This window comes from Thalassophryne amazonica, chromosome 1 (genome assembly GCF_902500255.1).
Source record: "Thalassophryne amazonica chromosome 1, fThaAma1.1, whole genome shotgun sequence".
NCBI lineage: Eukaryota > Metazoa > Chordata > Actinopteri > Batrachoidiformes > Batrachoididae > Thalassophryne > Thalassophryne amazonica.
The window spans coordinates 36,556,621-36,578,218 of NC_047103.1; the positions used below are offsets into that span (position 1 = coordinate 36,556,621).

General features: G+C 40.2%; 1 protein-coding gene across 3 annotated transcripts in view; it reads right to left on the bottom strand.

The window, feature by feature from the left end:
• Nucleotides 1-21,598, bottom strand: part of LOC117508307 (ribosomal protein S6 kinase alpha-3) — a 166,082-nt gene that overhangs the window by 95,629 nt on the left and 48,855 nt on the right. For all 3 annotated transcript variants that reach the window (XM_034168034.1, XM_034168045.1, XM_034168025.1), the window contains exon 2: nucleotides 18,010-18,069. In XM_034168034.1, coding sequence (XP_034023925.1) covers nucleotides 18,010-18,069 — 60 coding nt within the window. The remainder of the gene's footprint in view (nucleotides 1-18,009; nucleotides 18,070-21,598) is intronic.

Sequence of the window (21,598 nt, forward strand, 5' to 3'; positions counted from 1 at the left end):
CACAAGAGGCAAATAAAGGTCGGCAACAAAAAGACAATCAGTGGGAAACACTAGAAGTAATGGGAAAGAAATAAGCAACAAAGTAAAATATTCAATCAAAACACAAGAGGAACACAGTGGTACGAATACACACAGAAGGTAATCACACAGACGGAAAGCAGGTGAGGGTCATCACTAACTGGAAATACCTGGGGAAGCGACACAGGAAGAAAGTTAACCAAAATGCACAAGGAAACTGTGACCACCAAAATAAGACAAGAAGTGCACCAAAGACAGTGGGAGTAGGAAAATACATAAAGGCAATGCAAACAAACAGTTGAGTGAACACAGGGAAAATCATCTAGAAACAAGAGCAAACAGAGATTTCTGACATCTGCCAATCCGCATCCAGAGCACTTCCAAAATTCGGTGTAGTCTTCCATGCCCTAATATCTATCTGTGGTGCAAATTTGGTGAGAACCTGTGAAGTAGTTTTGATGTAATCCTGCAAAGCCTATATAAAGTGAAATTTTCTGCTCCAGGAACCTTCTGCTCCAGAAACAAGTGCACTAACCACTTGACCACCATGCTGCCAGGGAGCTCCTAATAATGAGGCAAAATGGTAAGCAAGTTGATGGCTTTCACTCATTTATTGTTGGTTGTGAGTGGTTGAATAAAAGCAGTATTCTCTGGGTCATGCAGTGCAAGAGGCACAAGAGCCAGTGGCCTAAAATAGATTGTCTGTGTGCTTTGTCCATTCTTGTGGTAAGCATCAATACAATATTAATGAATTGTCACTGAGCACTGTGCAAACATGAAAGAAACCCTTCCTCTCAAGAGTATTGTTTTAGTCTCAGCAATTCTGCAAAAACAAGGTTAAGAAAAGCTGCACTTTAAATCTAATTTCAATAACTGATGTACACCTAGAGGAAGTGTAAAATTTAAATGCCACAACTTCAACGGTATGTAATCATTTGGTTATCTCAAAGTGACAGAAAATCAGATTCTAAATGAAGAGGTGAACTCACCAGATTAATTTATGAAATTATATAGATGGCCCTTCTCACCCAGAATGGTTCATGGTTTTACTAGTCTGATTTTTTGCTGCAGTATGCTTCAGGTCAACTGGAAAATTAAACACTGAATCATCCAGATGGCAAAATCCCTACCTGCATAATGCTTCCACAATTTTCCAAATTATTAGAAAAGTTATTCAATAATAGATTAGACAAATTCATAAATAAACATAAATTACTTACTGATAGTCAATATGGATTCAGAGCACTTAGTTCAACATCACTTGCATTAATAGAATCAGTTGAGGAGATTACAAACGCCATAGACCACAAATTACATTCAGTTGGAATATTTATAGACCTTAAAAAGGCTTTTGATACAATCAATCATGACATATTAATCAGTAAACTTGAACAGTATGGGATTAGGGGGTTGGTGTTGCACTGGGTGAGAAGCTACTTAAGTAACAGAAAACAGTTTGTGAAGTTGGGGGAATATACATCATCATGCTTGGACAATGCTTGTGGCGTCCCACAGGGGTCAGTATTGGGTCCAAAACTGTTTCTAATTTATATAAATGATATTGTCAATGTTTCCAAAATATTAAAATTAGTATTATTTGCAGATGACACAAGCATTTTTTGTTCAGGGGGGGATTTGCAGGAGTTACTGAGGAGGATCAGTATAGAAATGGGAAAATTGAAAATATGGTTTGACAGAAACAAATGATCATTAAACTTAAGTAAAACAAAATACATGTTATTTGGCTATTGTAATACAGACATACAGGTTCAGTTACAAGTCTCAGGGGGTAGATATTGAAAGAGTACATGAAAATAAGTTTCTGGGGGTGATAATAGATGATAAGATAAACTGGAAGACTCATATAAAACATATACAAAGTAAACTGTCAAGAAGCATTTCAGTTCTAAACAAAGCGAAACATATTCTGGACCACAACTCACTCCGCATTCTTTACTGCTCACTGGTTTTACCATATTTACAGTACTGTGCAGAGGTATGGGGTAATACTTATAAAGGTACAACACAATCACTATCAGTAATGCAGAAAAGAGCTATAAGAATTATTCATAATACTGGCTATAGAGATCATACAAATCCACTATTTTTACAATCCAAATTCTTAAAATTCACAGACTTGGTTCATTTTCAAACAGTACAAATCGTGTATAAAGCAATAAACAATTTACTTCCAGCAAATATTAAAAATATGTTTTTTAACAGATCAGGGGATTGCAGTCTGAGGGGGAAATTTAATTTAAATATATTTAATTTTATATATACGAGGGCTGTCCGTAAAGTATAGGTCCTTTTTATTTTTTTCAAAAACTATATGGATTTCATTCATATGTTTTTACGTCAGACATGCTTGCACCCTCGTGCGCATGCGTGAGTTTTTCCATGCCTGTCGGCATGAAAGACGTGCGGACGGGTCCGCGCGTCGGGACGCAGCCGACGCGGCGCGGCGGCACAGGAAAAACACCTCCGTGTTGATAACCATTTGTAAAATCCAGGCGGCTTTTGATGGCTTTCAGTGGAGTGAGTATATGAGAAATTGTTTATCAGCTGGAGATGTTCCAACTTGTCCTTAAGGCTTCCAGCAGAGGTGTTTTTCCTGTGGCGGAGCGTCGCGGCGGCTGCGAGCCGACGCTGCAATCCGCCCGCACGTCTTTCATTAAAAAAATCTCCTTTAACAGTGGAATATCCGGATAAAATGCTGAAACCGACTTCTTCTGAAACTTCTCTGTTCTCTCACGACGTCCTGGATCAACAGAGCCTGAAATGTGGAGGTTTTAAGCTTGAAACAGGCTGATGACGCCGCCTGAGAGCGCTGCGCGATGTCTCGCACCGTGAAAAGTCCTTAAAGTGACAGAATCACCTCAAAATCTCTCATCAGCTGTTAAAATTTTCACTGAAGACCAGCTTAATTTTTCGAACCATGTCCACTTCGATGTGTCTCACAGGTTTAGAAAGAATTTTGATCAAACAAAGCGCCAGTCTCTCAGCAACTTCTCAGACAAAGGAATTCCGACGAGGGGCTGGACGACTCCTCCCACAAGGAGTGTTCACAGGCGAATGATGTCACCGACAGGCGTGGAAAAACTCACGCATGCGCATGAGGGTTCAAGCATGTCTGACGTAAAAACATATGAATGAAATCCATATAGTTTTTGAAAAAAATAAAAAGGACCTATACTTTACGGACAGCCCTCGTATATATATATATATATATATATATATATATATATATATATATATATATATATATATATATTGATATCGGTTTAGGTGTGTAGGAATCTATGTGTATATGTGGCAAAGGGTATTACTGGTTGTGGGGAAGAAGGGGTAGGGATAAATAAGCTGATGCTTCACCCTACCCCTTTTCGGACATGTTGGGTACACAGTAGGAACTTTTTTGTTGTTGTCTTTACTGATCTATCTTGTAATTGTTGTTGTATCAAATGTTCGAAATAAACAGTTTTCATTCATTCATTCATTCATACACCAAACGAGGCCTCTCCAGCCCTGTTCCCAGAGGACACGTGCCCAGCATGTTTTACAACTCTTTCTACTCCACCCATGCCTAATTAACTCAGTCAATCAAGAGCTGGGAAACACCAATGTTAACTGACCAGGTGTGACTCAAGCAGGTAGACATGGAAAATATGCAGGACAGGTTCCCTCCAGGAGCAGGGTTGGAGAGGCCTGGTGAACTCAACGAGACAAAAAGGAACACCCATGGTGTGGATGGCTTCCACTGGCCTCATGAAGAACCCAGGATCAGCGTACAGCGCCCTCACAAAAATATGCCAGTCGGAGGGCCCAGGGCCAAGCATCAGCCCACCCCCTTTTCTGAAGAAAGTTGGTTAAGCGCCCACCTGACATTAAATTAAATTACATAAAATACATTTAATGAATGTGAAAAGAACAAAAAAAAATGGACAATCGGGTCAGCAATTTGTGATATATTATTTATTTGTAATGAAAATAGACATTTTATTAAATTAATTAGTTGCTACCGGTGTGTAGTGAGCGCCTAGCATGGCAGCATCCTGACATCAGTGTGTGAGTGTGTTTGTGTGAATGTGAGGCATATTGTAAACTGCTTTGGAGCGTCTGATGCACAAGCGCTATATAAATGCAGTGCATTTACCATTAAAATTGGCAATTAAATTACATGAAATACATTTAATGAATGTGAAAAGAACAAAAATGGACACAATCAGGTCAGCAATTTGTGATATATTCTTTATCTGTGATGAAAATAGACATTTTATTGAAATTGGCATTCCGATGTACATGATATTGGCCATGCTCATGCACTGGCCTACACCCTCTTCAGGCAGAATTTCACGTTGAGGGCCCTAGGCCCTCTGATGGGAGAACGGGGTGTGCACAATTACACACAAAGACACTGGCACACAGCTGAGCAGCAGCAGATGGCAACAAATGTTTGTGGGTCCCTCAGAGAGCAGTGATGTTCCTTACAGTCTGGAAACCATTTTCTATGTCACTGGGGGCATCAATTATTGTGTGCACGTGTGCGTGTGTGTTTTACCAAGTCACTTTATAGTAGAGGGTTGTAACAATGATGCCGGTATGGTTGTGACACTTAACTGATTACTGATGTCTTTGGTGACAGGTCTTTCGGGGGATGCTTGGGTACCACTGGAATGACCTTGTGTCAAAATAAGCACGAAACACAGGTGTGACAGTGAAGAATGTGTCACTGTTAAAATTTATCATATCAGCATCATGAAGCTGAACCACTAATTGTGATATAAAGTAAATGAAATCAATAAAAAATGTTTTGACCATAAACAAAGAGAAAACTTGATAATGCAGTGTACCATTTTCCTATTGAGTGCAAACCCCTGTCACAGTCTGAGAAGTACACCTTCATGTACTGATCCAAAATATTGTGAATGCACTGTACTCCACAGTGAGTCCTGAATTGTGTATTAAAGTGAATATGAGTGATTTAAAAAAAAACAAAAAACAAAAAAAACACCCAAAATATAGTCAGTATGTCACGAGTCATGACACCGCATGATGGCGTTCCAGTCAGTGTATTTAGAGGTGTAGTGAAATTGCCTCATCATGAATGTAATGTAGTTTAGTGATGTCAGAGTCTGATCATAAGCAAAGTCTCTGTACGAGTGCTGAGCTGTGAATGTGTGTCAGTTCCACTCAAGACCTTCAGCAGTGTGATGCAAACCTGCCTCATTTCCCCAATTTAACCTGAGACACACACACACACACACACACACACACACACACACACACACACACACACACACACACACACACACACACACACACACACACACCGGTGCCCGTGGAACAATCCAACTCGCTCATCAACAGCACTGCGATTTATTCATCCACACAAAGACAGAGGCAAACTCTTCACATGGTGTGAGAAAAATATTGTCTTTACAAGGAGGTGTGTGTGTGTCTCAGTCAGACTGGAGAGTGAGGTAATGAGTGTACAGTCGATCCATAAGTCATCTCCTCTACATTTAAAAATCAATGCCTGCAGCTGCCCTCTCAGGTACATGCACACACGCATAATGCACGTGCTCGCACGCACGCACACACACCATTGATCCATGAAGACCTTTTCAGTAAGGAGGAAGCACAAGGTTTCATTCAAATAGAGACATCAGGATGGGTTGCCCGTTTGCTAATCTGCCCACATGTAATTTAAAATGTATCACAAAATCATGATAAATTCTTCATTACAGAGCAGTGTTGGTGGAGTCAAATTTAGCCCTCTGCAGTCTGTATTATTTTCATATTTACAACAAAATAGTAAAGGAATTATTTTCTGAAGTACAGTTAAGAGGCACAAGGTCTTAAAACACAACAGGAAAAAATAATGCATTTTATTTAAACAGAGGTCAGAAAATGGTCTACTGTGAAAAAGGCACAATAAATTTTCAAAATAATATCTCAAAGACTGCAACAATAATGAATGCCATCTGTACTAGGGCTGAACGATTTATCCAAATTGCTCCGAAAATGCAATTTGAACTAATGCAATTAGCAAATTATTTACAATGTTGTATTACATATATTTAACACAAATTGGGTGAAGACGTAATCACGGTGCACCGTAGCATCCCACTGTCAAGTTGAGCGAATCTGCTGCATCCATTTAATCCATTCATAATGCATTGAAAAACTCCCAAATGCATCCTTAATCTGAGCCCTAGTGACGAGCCCCCGCAACATGGTCAACTTGTCCTCATGTTTCTATTAATAGATCAGCGTTAGAATGACACAGAGACTTCATCTGACCACCTCCTGAAACCACACATTCTCACCATGCGTGTGCATCTTGTTTGGAGAGGATCCTTCACTCACAGACAATACCAGAGGTGTCACAATATATGTATTTGTATTGAACTGTTCAGTTCACAGAACCGCACGCAGAGTACATGATACAAGTCTGCACAGTATAATTATAGACGTGCTTATTTGTTTCTGTAAGTCACTGACATTTCATCTCATTTCCACAGACGGTGTGTCACTCTAGTTCCATGCTCTGTTCAGAATGCATGGGACCACCCTCAGTGCAAGAGGCGTGGCCAACCCCTGAGTCTGCAGTCTGTGTCTGAGGTGAAAAGAGAAAACAGCGAGCCGGGCAGTTAAAGTGAGTGAATAGATTATTCCAATCAGAAACTTTGGGAACATATAAATAGAATTAGTTAATTTACCTTTATCTTCCGAAAGCAGCCGATCTGCTCTGTGTAAGCCTGATCCCGTCAGATCTCAGAAGCTAAGCAGTGCAGGACCTGGTTAGTACTTGGATGGGAGACCTCTTTGGAACACCAGCGGCTGTGTGTGTTTCTCCAGGTAACACTGGAGTTGCATCAGGAAGGGCATCCGGCGTAAAACCTGTGCCAAATATCAATGCGGGTCTGGTTGTATCTGCTGTGGCGACCCCGAACACAAAAACGGGAGCAGCCGAATGGACAACAACAACAACCTTTATCTTCCGAAACATGAACCTAAAAGTGAAAGTGTACTAATACGTGTTCATGTTAAAACACTGTCCCAGGATAATATCAGTGAGCATTTGAGTTTACACAGAAAAACACCACTAACTTATAAATTGAGATTTTATATGAATTAGTGTAAAATTTCACAAATGAGACAGCCACCAAATAGCAACCACTACATACGAGGTCTGTGAGAAAAGTATCCGACCTTATTATTTTTTTTAAAAAACATATGGATTTGAATCACGTGTGATTACATCAGCCAAGCTTGAATCCTCGTGGGCATGCGAGAGTTTTTTCACGCCTGTCAGTGACGTCATTCACCTGTGAGCACGCCTTGTGGAAGGAGTGTTCCAGCCCCCTCGTCGGAATTCCTTTGTCAGAGAAGTTGCTGAGAGACTGGCGCCGTGCTTGATCAAAATTTTTTCAAGAACTGTGAGGCACATCTGAGTGGAGACCATTCGAGAAATGCGGCTGGTTTTCGGTGTAAATTTTAACGGCTGATGAGAGATTTTGGATTGTTTCTATCACTGTAAGGACTTCCCACGGAGCGGGACGTCGCGCAGCGCTCCGAGGCGACGTAGTCATCCTGTTTCAAGCTGAAAACCTCCAAATTTAAGCCTCTGTTGACCCAGGACGTTGTGAGAGAACAGAGAACTTTCAGAAGAGGTCGGAATCAGCAGTTTATCTGGACATTCCACTGTTAAAGGAGATTTTTTTAATGAAAGACGTGCGGAAGGATTGGCGCGTCGGCTCGCAGCCGGCGCGGCGCGCCCGCCACAGGAAAAACACCTCCGTGTTGATAGCCATTTGTAAAATCCAGGCGGCTTTTGGTGGCTTTCAGCTGAGTGAGTATCTGAGAAATTGTTTAACAGCAGGGCATGTTCCAACTTGTCCTTAAGGCTTCCAACGGATGTGTTTTTCCTGTGGCGGGCGTGCCGCGCCGGCTGCAAAATCCGACGAGGGGGCTGGACCACTCCTTCCACAAGGCGTGCTCACAGGCGAATGACGTCACCGACAGGCGTGAAAAAACTCACGCATGCGCACGAGGGTTCAAGCTTGGCTGATGTAATCACACGTGATTCAAATCCATATAGTTTTTAAAAAAATAAAACTGTCGGTTTCTTTTCTAATAGACCTCGTACAATAATTTCAAATTTGTACAGAGTGAAGTTTTTTGAGATGCTGACATTTGAGTAAAAGTAAAACAAACTTAAAGACAAAATATTGAAGGGAATCTGGCTCCAAATGACAACAATGTGCAACAAAACAAATTAAATTTATCCCAATGTGAATGACAAGAGATGTAATCCATTTCAGAAATGTTTTACAAAAAAAGAACGTTTACATTTTCACTTTGTCTGACCATGCTAACATGTCTGATGGCAGCACAGATGTGCTGCTCAGATTAAAGCTCCTGTACCAAACTCCTACCGACCCGTGACGTCTAAACAAACAACACAAATATAAACCAAACTGACTTTTTGTGTACAGTGGCACCCCTAACCAATACTAGAGGCCAAAGTATGTCACATAGCCAAAGCTTTCTGCTCGGAAAGAGTGGAATAAAAACTAAGTCCCTTCGGCTGCTCTCGTTTGCACTTGGGGTCGCCATTGCCACAGTAAATTTGAGTTGGGGACCTGCATGTTAATTTAAGTTTTATGCTGGATGCCCTTCCTGACGCAACACCATATTACATGGAGAAATGTGGCAGGGGTGAGGTTTGAACCGGGAACCTTCCGCACTGAAACCAAGCACACTAACCACTTGTCCACCACCCCTGCCATTTCAGATACCGCTGGATACCTCTCTTTATTTTTAGTAGAAAGAAGTCATCAGTTCACATGGTAAGTGCTTTTCTTTTACTAATAACTTCAAGTGTAACATCCAGACAGCTGTATATGAGAGTTACTAAGCATTAACAAGAAAATATAAAAACCTTGTGATTTATCTTTAATTTAAGAATGAATTTTATTTTGGGTGAATTATTCCATGGTTTTACAACATCGTGTTGATCAATGAATTTGTTCATTGATTATTAACCTGTTTGCTGTCTTTGTGATATCAAACAGATCTACACTTGCAATGTTAATATACCGTTTTTTAATCTGAATGAGTCTGTTACTTTCTTTAATAGAACTTTACTAATGAAGAAAAAAAAAACATTCATCCACAAACACTAGGTGCATAAGATTTTATCATGCTATTGTATACTAAATTAATCATTTTAATTTCATATTGCTTGCTACTATGGTAACTACTACTGATTCTTTGAGGAAATGCCAATCATGAATTTTACAAACCGATTATTCTTACATGGAACTCAGAATTATCTTAATTACAGTTGTATTACTGCAACTAAAAATGAATAACACAAATACATTAGATACAAGTTAATCAAGGCACAGTTTACTCCTTCCCATTTTTGCATGTCAAAGTATCATGCAAAGTTCACCAGTAATGTTTAAATTTCTGGTCATTTCAACCACATCCAGTCACTTCAGACTCTTAACAGACATGGCAGTAGTAGCAGTCAGACAGAGCCATAAACTATATTGCATTGTGTTTATACTGCTGAAACTATTCATGAATAATTGCCAACCATTGACATCATTAAAGATTTCTGTAGTTCATGACTGTTGCATGTGATAAATTTCTCTTATTTATTATCCAATAAATTACATAAATCTTTTTTGGTTACGGACTGTTACTTGTACAAAACAAAACACACGAGGATATTACTTTGGGAATTTGTAACTGAAATTTTTCTTGTTTTCAGGCACACTGGCCACTGCATGCACCGCAACACAGAACCACCCCGGATCCTGTAAAACAACCAGGTAGACAACCAGCCCACCATTCCTCACCTCTTGCAAGTAACTATTTATCTGCCACAGGGAGGTGAAATGTGGGCATCCACTTGGCCTTTTCCAATGGCTAAAGTCCTCAAGACTGAGGCACCTTCATGCTGCATACTGCCCAGAAAAGCAAGGCCAAAATATGGCCAAATGAACATGGCTTTCAGTGTCTCTGAATGCCAGCAACCACACGACTCCATAAGCTCTTCACAGCCATGTTCACAGGCATTCAGAGACACTGAAAGTCAAGATATGAGGTCTGTCCAAAAAGTAACGGACGTTTTTATTTTTTTCAAAAACTATATGGATTTGAATCACGTGTGATTGCATCAGCCAAGCTTGAACCTTTGTGCGCATGCCTGAGTTTTTCCATGCCTGTCGGTTGCGTCATTCGCCTGTGGGCAGGCTTTGAGTGTGCACTGGTCCACCCCTCCCGTCGGATTTCTTTTGTCTGACAACTTGCTGAGAGACTGCTGCTTTGCTCCATGAAATTTTTTTCAGAAACTGTTAGAGACAGGCAGTTGGAAACCATTCGATAGATTCAGTTGGATATCGGTGAAGATTCTGTCGGCGTCACACGGATTAAGGAGTGTTAAAAATTTTTTTCCAAGCTGACAGGCGTGGAAAAACTCACGCATGCGCACGAAGGTTCAAGCTTGGCTGATGTAATTACACGTGATTCAAATCCATATAGTTTTTGAAAAAATAAAAAGGTACGATACTTTTTGGACAGACCTCGTAAATGAATCAGTTTCATGCCACACAGATACTTTTGATTGCCAAGTAAAGAAGTCAGTGAATGCCTAGTCTTGACACAGGACAACTGCAAATGCAGACACTCCAACTAGTAGTAGAGGACCCTCCTATTGAGTTTGTGACCAATTTTCTGGGAGCAATTTAAGGATTCTTGGAGATTGGCCCAAAAAAAAAAAAAAAAAAGATTTTAGCCCCTCTCAAAAGTGCGGGCTAACTCCACCAGGGGGCGAAATTCAAAATGGCTGCCAAAAATCTATGTTGTGCCTGATTTCCATTTTCAGCTGACCTAGAATATTCATTTTGGTGTGTGAATACATGTTTTTGGGGTCAAGGAATTCATTTCTGCCTTAAGAAATATATATGTAACACTGGAGGGAGAAATCCAAAATGGCCATCATAATGGCTTTGGTAAACAGAAAAACTGGTAGGCCTATTATGCTTAGATTTGATACTGATAGGGCATGCAATACCTCAAATATGGGGTTTTTCATGATGCTTAGTTCAGTTTTTATGTCCCAAGGCTCTAACTTGTCTGTATATTGAGATATTCAAGATGGCGGCCAAGATAGCTACCACATGCAGCCAGATTCCAACAGTAGTTCCCCTCAAGAATGACAGAAACACATGTTATGTGATATATTGTTTAGGATAACCAAATCACATTTGTACAAGAGAACAGCTAAAATACCATTTACAAAAGCATTGAAAAAGTAATCAAGTCCATAGTAACAAACAAGATAGCACCATCATTTCAATAAGTCAGGCTCAGAGTCCTCCAAAAGTCAGGTAAGATCATGAATACAAAATAGTCATCGTCAACCACATACGGTACATATACGATGACAAATCCAACAAGATACTAGGACAGGCAAGAGCTCCTAAGTGGAAGAATCTCAGAAAGAAATCAACATCAAGAATTCCTCCACAACCTGAAAGAGCAGAGAGTTAACTACCAGTCACATCTCTTTCTTCACTTTCATAAGAAAGAGCTGGTCCCCTCACCACTAAACAATGGGTGGAAACTTGACAGTGGTAAATATGCCCCCCTCAGATACACAAAGCCATGTCTACCAAAAGACCTATTGGGATCCTTTCAGGATGTCGTTGACCATGACACGTCAGATGAAACTGATGGATACAAACTCAATAGGAGGGTCCTCTACTAAACTCCACTCAGCTTCCCTAGAGCTGCACTCAGGGTATCCATTGATTTTGCAAAGATCAAAGCATCATCCCCAAAGTCAATGTCAGCAATCCTTGGCTAATCCACAAAGGTACCTAAGCTTTTATACTCAACTGGTATGGGCACTGAGTAAACAACAATTAACTGTACAATGACTCAAGAGTTTAGTAAATAAAAGTCACAACTTAGAAAAAAGTAAATGTTAACTATCTAGAAAAAATAAGAAAAATCAAATGCTTTTCTTTATTTTTTCCCTTACCTCCACCAGTAATGATCCCCAAATGCACATACCCACGAGACAACTTTAGAAGCAGTTTTCCATTTTGAAGAAAATACAGATGGCATCAACATTTATAATGGTGTGAAGTTTAAAAAAAAAAAGAAAAAAAAAAGCGCATGACTGAAGACGTGAGGAGGTCAGTGTGTGGGTTTACCTAAAGAGTCACTAAACAATAACAAAATCAAAAATAACTCCTATAAACGCAATAATCACCACATACATGATGTTACTGAGCAGCAAAAAAGAATCAGAGGGAGGAATTTTGCTCTTAGATGACTCATATCTTTAATAACGAGTCACATTCTGCTTTGCTTTCATACCGGCAATTATCTGAGAGGAGTAGGCGGCAGTTTTATGAAACATTGGTCATCTCATCTTAAAGCAACTTTGCTTTTCTGAATGCCAGCAAAACTGTGGACTTGCACACACTGAGCGCGTGTACTTAAGATGTCAAGGTACAAGGGAGTAAGAGGGCTGTTTACTTGTCAGTAATATCCAGACAAACCCACGCTTGTATTTGGCGCACATGCATGTGGGTACGCGAGCACACACACACACACACACACACACACACACACACACACACACACACACACACACACACACACACACACACACACACACACACACACACACACACACACACACACACACACACACACACACACACACACACACACAGTTTAGAACCTAATGACGCTGTCATTACAAACACAGTGCTCAATGTGTTTACAATTGAATGTTGAGCAAAATTAGCAGAAACCTCCATTCACAAGCGGGGAATGAATAAAAGCCAACATGAGGGCTGTAACATTTCAGGAATCATTCTGCCATTACAGTCACTACAGTCTGTCAACCATAACAAGACCTTCTCACCAAGATCATGTAAAGCAGGGCTCACACCTGGCTGCTGTTGACACAGAGTTCTCCTGAGTGCAGACTCTGCATGGCTTGTGAATGGTCTGGGGCAGGAGGGCCTCACCGTGCTGCTATGTGCGGCTCAGCACAAATTAAGAAGAAAATCATTAGCTACCTCCAAAACCTGGAGAAAGAGGGACTCATCGACAGGCAGGCATACTACAGGGTACGACTGTACCCTGGGGACGCCACTCCATGCATCTATGGACTGCCCAAAATCCACAAACAGGACATGCCACTCAGGCCTATTGTATTTAGCACAGATTCCATCACGTACAATTTGGCCAAACACCTCAAGTGCCACTCAAAGGGAGAAAATTAGAGACACTGTACATAGCTCTATGCACACCAGACTAATGTTAGCAATTAGAGTGAAGCCAATGTTAGAATATTGTAACTGCTGTAACAGCGAGAGTAATACTGAAGTTAAGTTTACCACTAAATTAAATCCAAAAACTCTTTAAGAAGCAAGCAGCACCTGAATGCAGTGATGCCTGCTGCAGTTGTCCTTCTTTGGTCTAGTGATGCTGTAATCTAGCACATTTCCTGAGGCTGGTTTTCTGCAGATATGAGCGTCAAAGAAAGATTAACAATGTGTTCCCTCATGGTGGCAGCCGGCAGAGTCGTCATGTATGCCACTTAAAGCCACCGGCTACTGACCGGTCCAAACTAAGCTTAAGGTGCCCTGACATGAGCATGTTTTTGATTCACGACACATCACGACCTGTGTCGTGATGTGTCGTGCTGGAGAGTAAACTCATCTTTAACTGGTGGAGACAGGACGCCAGAGGGGCACCAGTGTGTGCTATTGCGCAGAGAGAATTTTGAAATGTTCAAAAAAATCTTTCACGCACAAATGTCGTACTATGTGGCGCGATCTCATCTCCAACACGACGTGCAGGTCATCAAGTGGAGTAAAGAAGTAGTGAATAGAGCGAGTGGTGACATCAGCAGATCGCATCAGAGCGCAGCTCGTCTGAAGTATTATAACAAGCAGTTAAATTTGTTATAAACATAAAAATAACTACTTTAACAGCTGCACACAAGAAGGAAAAAAACATGCAACTGTTTTATCAAGCCAAGACATTGTAAACAAGTCAAGTAATTACCTTTTTAGACGGCTCAAAATGCTTTCTGCAGCTTGTTAGGTGCACGCGTGCGCAAACGGCTCCGGCTTCAGCCTCCTCTGTGATTCAGGAAGTGATCAGAGCTGTTTTCAACGGTCAATTTGTAGAAAAATGATTAATCCGCCATGAAATAATTATTTTATATACGCAGCATCCAGCGCAGAGCACGTGGCAGCCGAAAGAACAAAGAACGACGTCCAGCTGTGAACACAGTGGGATCATCACGACACAGGTCGTGCTGTTGCGTGAATCAAAAACATGGTTGTGTCAGGGCACCTTAAGCTACAATACCTAGTTACTGATTGACAACATTAGCTATCAAGGTAATGTTAGGTAATCCACTGTGTTAGTAGATTTCTATGCTGTAAACTGCGGTGGCTTTCTAGTGCAAAGTACTCTTTAGAATTGTTGAAGCACTCTTCAAAGCTTTGAACTGAAGCATGTCTCGCAGGCTGAATTCAAAACAAGAAGCTAAGAAGTAATACTTTAGTATTACTGTGCTTTTAACTGGCTGGAAAACTTTGTCAAACAGTAAGATTTAAAGCATTCCCACCCTTCAACTACATTAGGCAGAGTAATAATAACACCACACTGAAGGGAAGTTTAAACAGCTTACAGTAGTGTTCAGAATAATAGCAGTGCTATGTGACTAAAAAGATTAATCCAGGTTTTGAGTATATTTCTTATTGTTACATGGGAAACAAGGTACCAGTAGATTCAGTAGATTCTCACAAATCCAACAAGACCAAGCATTCATGATATGCACACTCAACGCTATGAAATTGGGCTATTAGTAAAAAACAAAAGTAGAAAAGGGGGTGTTCACAATAATAGTAGCATCTGCTGTGACGCTACAAACTCATTTTATGTTCAAACAGCTTTTTTAGCAATCCTGTGAATCACTAAACTAGTATTTAGTTGTACAACCACAGTTTTTCATGATTTCTTCACATCTGCGAGGCATTAATTTTGTTGGTTTGGAACCAAGATTTTGCTTGTTTACTAGTGTGCTTGGGGTCATTGTCTTGTTGAAACACCCATTTCAAGGGCATGTCCTCTTCCGCACAAGGCAACATGACCTCTTCAAGTATTATGACATATCCAAACTGATCCATGATACCTGGTATGCGATATATAGGCCCAACACCATAGTAGGAGAAACATGTCCATATCATGATGCTTGCACCACCATGCTTCACTGTCTTCACTGTAAACTGTGGCTTGAATTCAGAGTTTGGGGGTCGTTTCACAAACTGTCTGCGGCCCTTGGACCCAAAAAGAACAATTTTACTCTCATCCGTCCACAAAATATTCCTCCATCTCTCTTTAGGCCAGTTGATGTGTTCTTTGGCAAATTGTAACCTCTTCTGCACGTCTTTTATTTAACAGAGGAACTTTGCAGGGGATTCTTGCAAATAAATTAGCTTCACACAGGCATCTTCTAACTGTCACAGCACTTACAGGTAACTCCAGACTGTCTTTGATCATCCTGGAGCTGATCAATGGGTGAGCCTTTGCCATTCTGGTTATTCTTCTATCCATTTTGATGGTTGTTTTCTGTTTTCTTCCACGCGTCTCTGTTTCTTTTTGTCCATTTTAAAGCATTGGAGATCACTGTAGATGAACAGCCTATAATGTTTTTCACCTGTGTATAAGTTTTCCCCTCTCCAATCAACTTTTTAATCAAACTACGCTGTTCTTCTGAACAATGTTTTGAACGTCCCATTTTCCTCAGGCTTTCAAAGAGAAAAGCATGTTCAACAGGTGATGGCTTCATCCTTAAATAGGGGACACCTGATTCACACCTGTTTGTTCTACAAAATTGACAAACTCACTGACTGAATGCCAAACTACTATTATTGTGAACACCCCCTTTTTTTTTTTTTTTTTTTTTTTTTACTTTTTTTACTAATAGCCTAATTTCATAGCCTTAAAAGTGTGCATATCATGAATGCTTGGTCTTGTTGGATTTGTGAGAATTTACTGAATCTACTGGTACCTTGTTTCCCATATAACAATAAGAAATATACTCAAAACCTGGATTAATCTTTTTAGTCACATAGCACTACTATTATTCTTAATACTACTGTACAAGGTCTGTCAATAAAGTAACGGTCCTTTTTATTTTTTTCAAAAACTATATGGATTTCATTCATATGTTTTTACGTCAGACATGCTTGAACTCTCATGCGCATGCGTGAGTTTTTCCACGCCTGTCAGTTACGTCATTCGCCTGTGAGCACGCCTTGGGAAGGAGTGGTCCCACCCCCTCGTCGGATTTTCACTGTCTGGAAATGGCGGAATGATCTGGACTTTTTTTTTCCCATCAGAATTTTTTTAGAAGCTGTTAGAAACTGGCACCTGGAAACCATTCAAAAAATTTATCTGGCTTTCGGTGAAACTTTTACGGGCTTCACAGAGAATAAGGACTGTTACTACAGCTTTAAGGACCCCTTTATGGACACTCGGCGCACCGCGCTCCGAGCTGCGACGATGCGGCACAAGCCACCGGACCATTTCTAAACGGATGGCTCTGTGGATATGAGACCGTCGTGTGCTCTTTCTCTGGTTATCACAAGAGCTGGACATCAGCCATTTTCCGGCAGATTTCACTTTTAACAAGAGATTTTGTCATGGAAAGCCACGCGGAGGCTTTGCGCGTAAAGACCGATTCGCTTTGGAAGCGAGACAACGGAACACCTCCGTTTCGGCGTGTCAGAGGACAAGTTTGGACATGTCCAGCTCTCCACAATTTCTCTGATACTTACTGGACTGGTAAGCACTGAAAGCCGAGATAGGCATGTCCAAACTTGTCCTCTGACACGCCGAAACGGAGGTGTTCCATTGTCTCGCTTCCAAAGCGAATCGGTCTTTACGCGCGACTTTCCATGACAAAATCTCTTGTTAAAGTGAAATCTGCCGGAAAATGGCTGATGTCCAGCTCTTGTGATAACCAGAGAAAGAGCACACGACGGTCTCGTATCCACAGAGCCATCCGTTTAGAAATGGTCCGGTGGCTTGTGCCGCGTCGTCGCAGCTCGGAGCGCGGTGCGCCGAGCGTCCTTAAAGTTGTAGTAACAGTCCTTATTCTCTGTGAAGCCCGTAAAAGTTTCACCGAAAGCCAGATAAATTTTTCGAATGGTTTCCAGGTGCCAGTTTCTAACAGCTTCTAAAAAAATTCTGATGGGAAAAAAAAAAGTCCAAATCATTCCGCCATTTCCAGACAGTGAAAATCCGACGAGGGGGCGGGACCACTCCTTCCCAAGGCGTGCTCACAGGCGAATGACGTAACTGACAGGCATGGAAAAACTCACGCATGCGCACGAGAGTTCAAGCATGTCTGACGTAAAAACATATGAATGAAATCCATATAGTTTTTGAAAAAATAAAAAGGACCATTACTTTATTGACAGACCTCGTATATTGGTATATGCCTGTGATCATTAAATACATTACTGGTCTCATCTGACAAATGAGGTTCATAGTGTAAGTGAGTGAGTGTCAAAGTGAAACCCAGTTACATATTATTATTACTGGTTATAGTACAAGTCCTTCTAAAATATTTTGCACATAAAGACAACAAAAGCCACCTAATAGCACTGTTTCTCACTATTTTACGGGGGGAGCATGGTACCAGACCCCCCTAAATTTGTTGTGATTTTGTTGCGCCTGCAGCCCCCATTATGTAATTTGTGGAACACCCATTTAAAGACAATATAACTTATGATGTGCTCCTGAAAGAACTGGTTGATGTGACATTGTGGAAAATGTAGTTGCAATCATTTTACACATGACAACACAGTCGACAGTGGAATAAAGTGCATATCTGAAAGGAGCAAAAAAACAGACAGGACTTACATTGCAGGCTGGCAGAGAGTCATCTTCACCCACTGAATCTTCAGGATCCTGATGTGTATCCTGTAATCACACAGGACTCAGGATTAACACAAACCTGACACACAGCATCAATATGGCAATTGTACTTTGTGTCCTCTCTGATCCTGAAAAGCCGCTGCAACGTCAGAGCTTCAGGTCGCAACATGTTCACCTTCAAAACAGTCTGTCATGCTGACTAAAACACTGCCAAAGCTCTCAATATTTTCAGTTACACCAGCTTAGCAGAGCCTGCAAATAGTTTTGCACACGAGTTTGGCTCACATTCGTGCATTTCTTTATGATGTCAAAGAAATTTTGCAGTAGTTTAAAAAGGACCAACGGATGGTCGTTACATTCTCAATGCACATCCTCAGTAGTGTGTCAATCTCGCATGACTTAAGGTGCCCTGACACTTGCACGACTTTGATGCGCGTACTTGCATGCACATCGTCATGATGATCCCACCCTCTGTGTTCCCAGCTGGGCGCCGCGCTTTGTTCCACAGGATGCCATGTGTTGTGCGCTGGATGCTGCATATATAAAATAATTATTTCACAGCGGATTAATCATTTTCTCCAAGTTAGCTGTTGAAAACACCCCTAATAGCTTCCAGCTGCTGCGTTTTTCCTCAGAGAACACATTGCAGCCGTCTTAAAGGTAATTATTTGTAGTGTTTATATTGTAATAGCTTAGTAAAACAGTTGCATGTTCTTACCTTCTTATGAGTAGCAGGAAAATTATGTTTATGATAGATTTAAAATCCAGGGCTGTGAAATGAAAATTGTGAAATATGAAATTTTGCAGGGTGTCTAGGTGGCACAGCCCCCCCAGGAGCCGGGGTCTAGGGCCTGTGGGGCCCGAGAAACCAAATTAATTTTGTATCTAATGGTACATTTTCAGCATCTACTGGAAGAAAAAAAAATCTCAAAAGAAGTGCATATTTAAATGATCCTAGACTCAACCTTTCATTTAAACTGTCAATGATAATGTTGAAATAACAGAATATGACATGGAAGTAGGACCTGGAATGATTTTCCTTTTAATTGTAAACCAAATTATGCATCAACTCAGAACAGTTAAACTACATGAAATTCATGAAGACTGAAAAGACTGTTAACGTGTTTCAAAAACCACAGCTAAAGCTTGGAGAATATTTTGAAAATTAGAGGTGCACCGATCGATCGAGCACCGATCATTATCGGCCGATCACGCCTTGATCGGTTTGATCGGTGATCGGCAAAATGCACCGATCAAAAGGACTGATCACAACAGTGCGCAGTTGTTTTGGGGGGTGTTTGTCAGGAAAATTATAATTTCTCTACATTGATTACAGACCCTGCAGCGGGTCCGTGATCAACTTTTCTGCAGCGCGGCTTTGCTCTGAACCTTGAACCAATCGAAGCAGTGGTTCGCAGATTGAAGCAATGCTTCGATCTGTTGCTTCGTTTATACTTTCTTTCTTTCGCTTAATTTTCCCCCACTAAAACCCTAAAGAGCATACGTCTGTGAGTATTATTTACCTTTTCTATGTTAAACCGACCTGTTATGGTCTTCTGAAACAGTTGATGTATTTTATAACTTAAAAACGGGAGCGATGCTAACGTGTTAGCATATCTATGGCATTTTCAATGTTAAAAGTTAGCATTACGCATTTGCAGCTGTCATCACGTTCGGGTGCATTTGTTTTCAAATTGTAATATTTCTTAAATTTATTTTTGTTTATATATTAATAATCTAATGCTTATTATATACAATTTTAGAGAAAGAGACAAAAAGAACCTGAATAGAAACACAACAGAAAATATATAATAGCAACTAACAATGAACATACAGAAATAAATAAGTGTTTCCTGTGAACACCTAGTGACTCTTACACCTCCATTTCATCCCTGTCTTATTTAAGTTTAATGACAGTTTGTTTCGGTCAAACCATATTTTTAATGTGTTAATTTCTTCAGTGATTTTCTCTAGAACTATCTGCCAAACTAGAAAACTGCTGCATCCTAGTAAGAGCAGAATACTACTGGAATGAATTTGAATAAGGAAAGTTGTTTTGTTTTTTCTCACCTAAATGGATGCTGCACTCACTCCAGTTTATCGTCTGGAATAGTCCCAGATTGCATTTCAGAGCTTCTAGAATTCAAACATTTTCGTGCGGGTGGTGTTGGGGGGTAATTTTGGGTTTTAGCTTTTTTTGTTTTTCACCACTTTCATCCCTGAATATGTCAATCGTGAGTCATGTTTGTGCGGATTAAAGTTACTAACTGGGACTCCTGTCTTGTTGCGAGAAAGAAACGAGAATCATCCTCCATTCTGTTCACACAGCTCCAAACGCTGCGCGGCTTTCTGATGAGTCACGTTAGAATGATAGAGTCCAGTATGAATTAATAACTTCAAAGTGAAACACCGTTTTGTTTATTTTTGTTTTTGCTTTCCTCTGTGACATAAACTCATTTTGACTTCTGATATGAGCTGGACGGACAAGGAGAGCAGTCGCCATCATCTAATGTAGTCCATGTCCGTCCAGCTCATATCAGAAGTCAAAATGAGTCAAATGGCTCTGAGAGATCTAAATAGACTGCTGTGTAATGAATGGAACCACACTGCCATCTAGTGGATATCCAGTGTGCGTGAGTGTGTATTTGTGAATCAGTATGCATTTGTTTGTGGATCTGTGGATTTCGCGAAAAGAATGTCTCAAAATTATGTCACAGAGGAAAGCGATGAATGCATGTAATTGGTGATCCACAAATGCTGAAACTCAATTCACAAATACAATTTCCAGTTTTACAAATGTAATTTTTTTTTTTTTTTTTACAAATTACATTTTATATTTGCAAATACAACAATTTACAAGTTACAAATATGAAATTTGCATTTGTGGATATCTGAACACATTTGCAAATCAATGATTATTTGTAGATCACCCTGTGTGCATTTACAAATATTAATGAGACAATTTTAACCCCATAGAATGAGGGCTGTATTTTACATTCTCAACGTTCTGTAGGCTGTAACCTGAGCAACATGAAACATGGAAAAGAAAACCTTGCTGGTAGAACAAAGTCAGTGTAATAAAACAAAAGTTGGCAGTTTATTCTAGTGTCTTTATTTGAATGCATGTTTTTGTTTTCATCATTAAGTTTTAATGCAAAAATAGTCCTATACATTAGACCTATATTCTTATTTTGGGCATGATCCAAATATGTACTTGATCGGTATCGGCCGATCAAAATTTCAGTGATTGGTGATCGGCCTAAAAAATCCTGATCGGTGCACCTCTATTGAAAATCATGGTAAAATATTAATAACATACCTTATAGTAAAAAAGTCACATTGTTGTGTAAATTTCTGTAAATCCACTCAAAGCCACAGTGTTTTTCCCCATGAAAAAAGTCTACATTAATAGAAACTCATTTACATTCTTGTGTAAATCCATTCAAAGCCACAATGTCTGTTTCCAATGAAGAAAGTCTAGATTAATGAAACAAAAGTCACATAATCTTGTCCAAAATCCTGTTTGAACAACACAATGTTTATTTTCCCAGGGAGAGAAAAAAATCTTATGTTT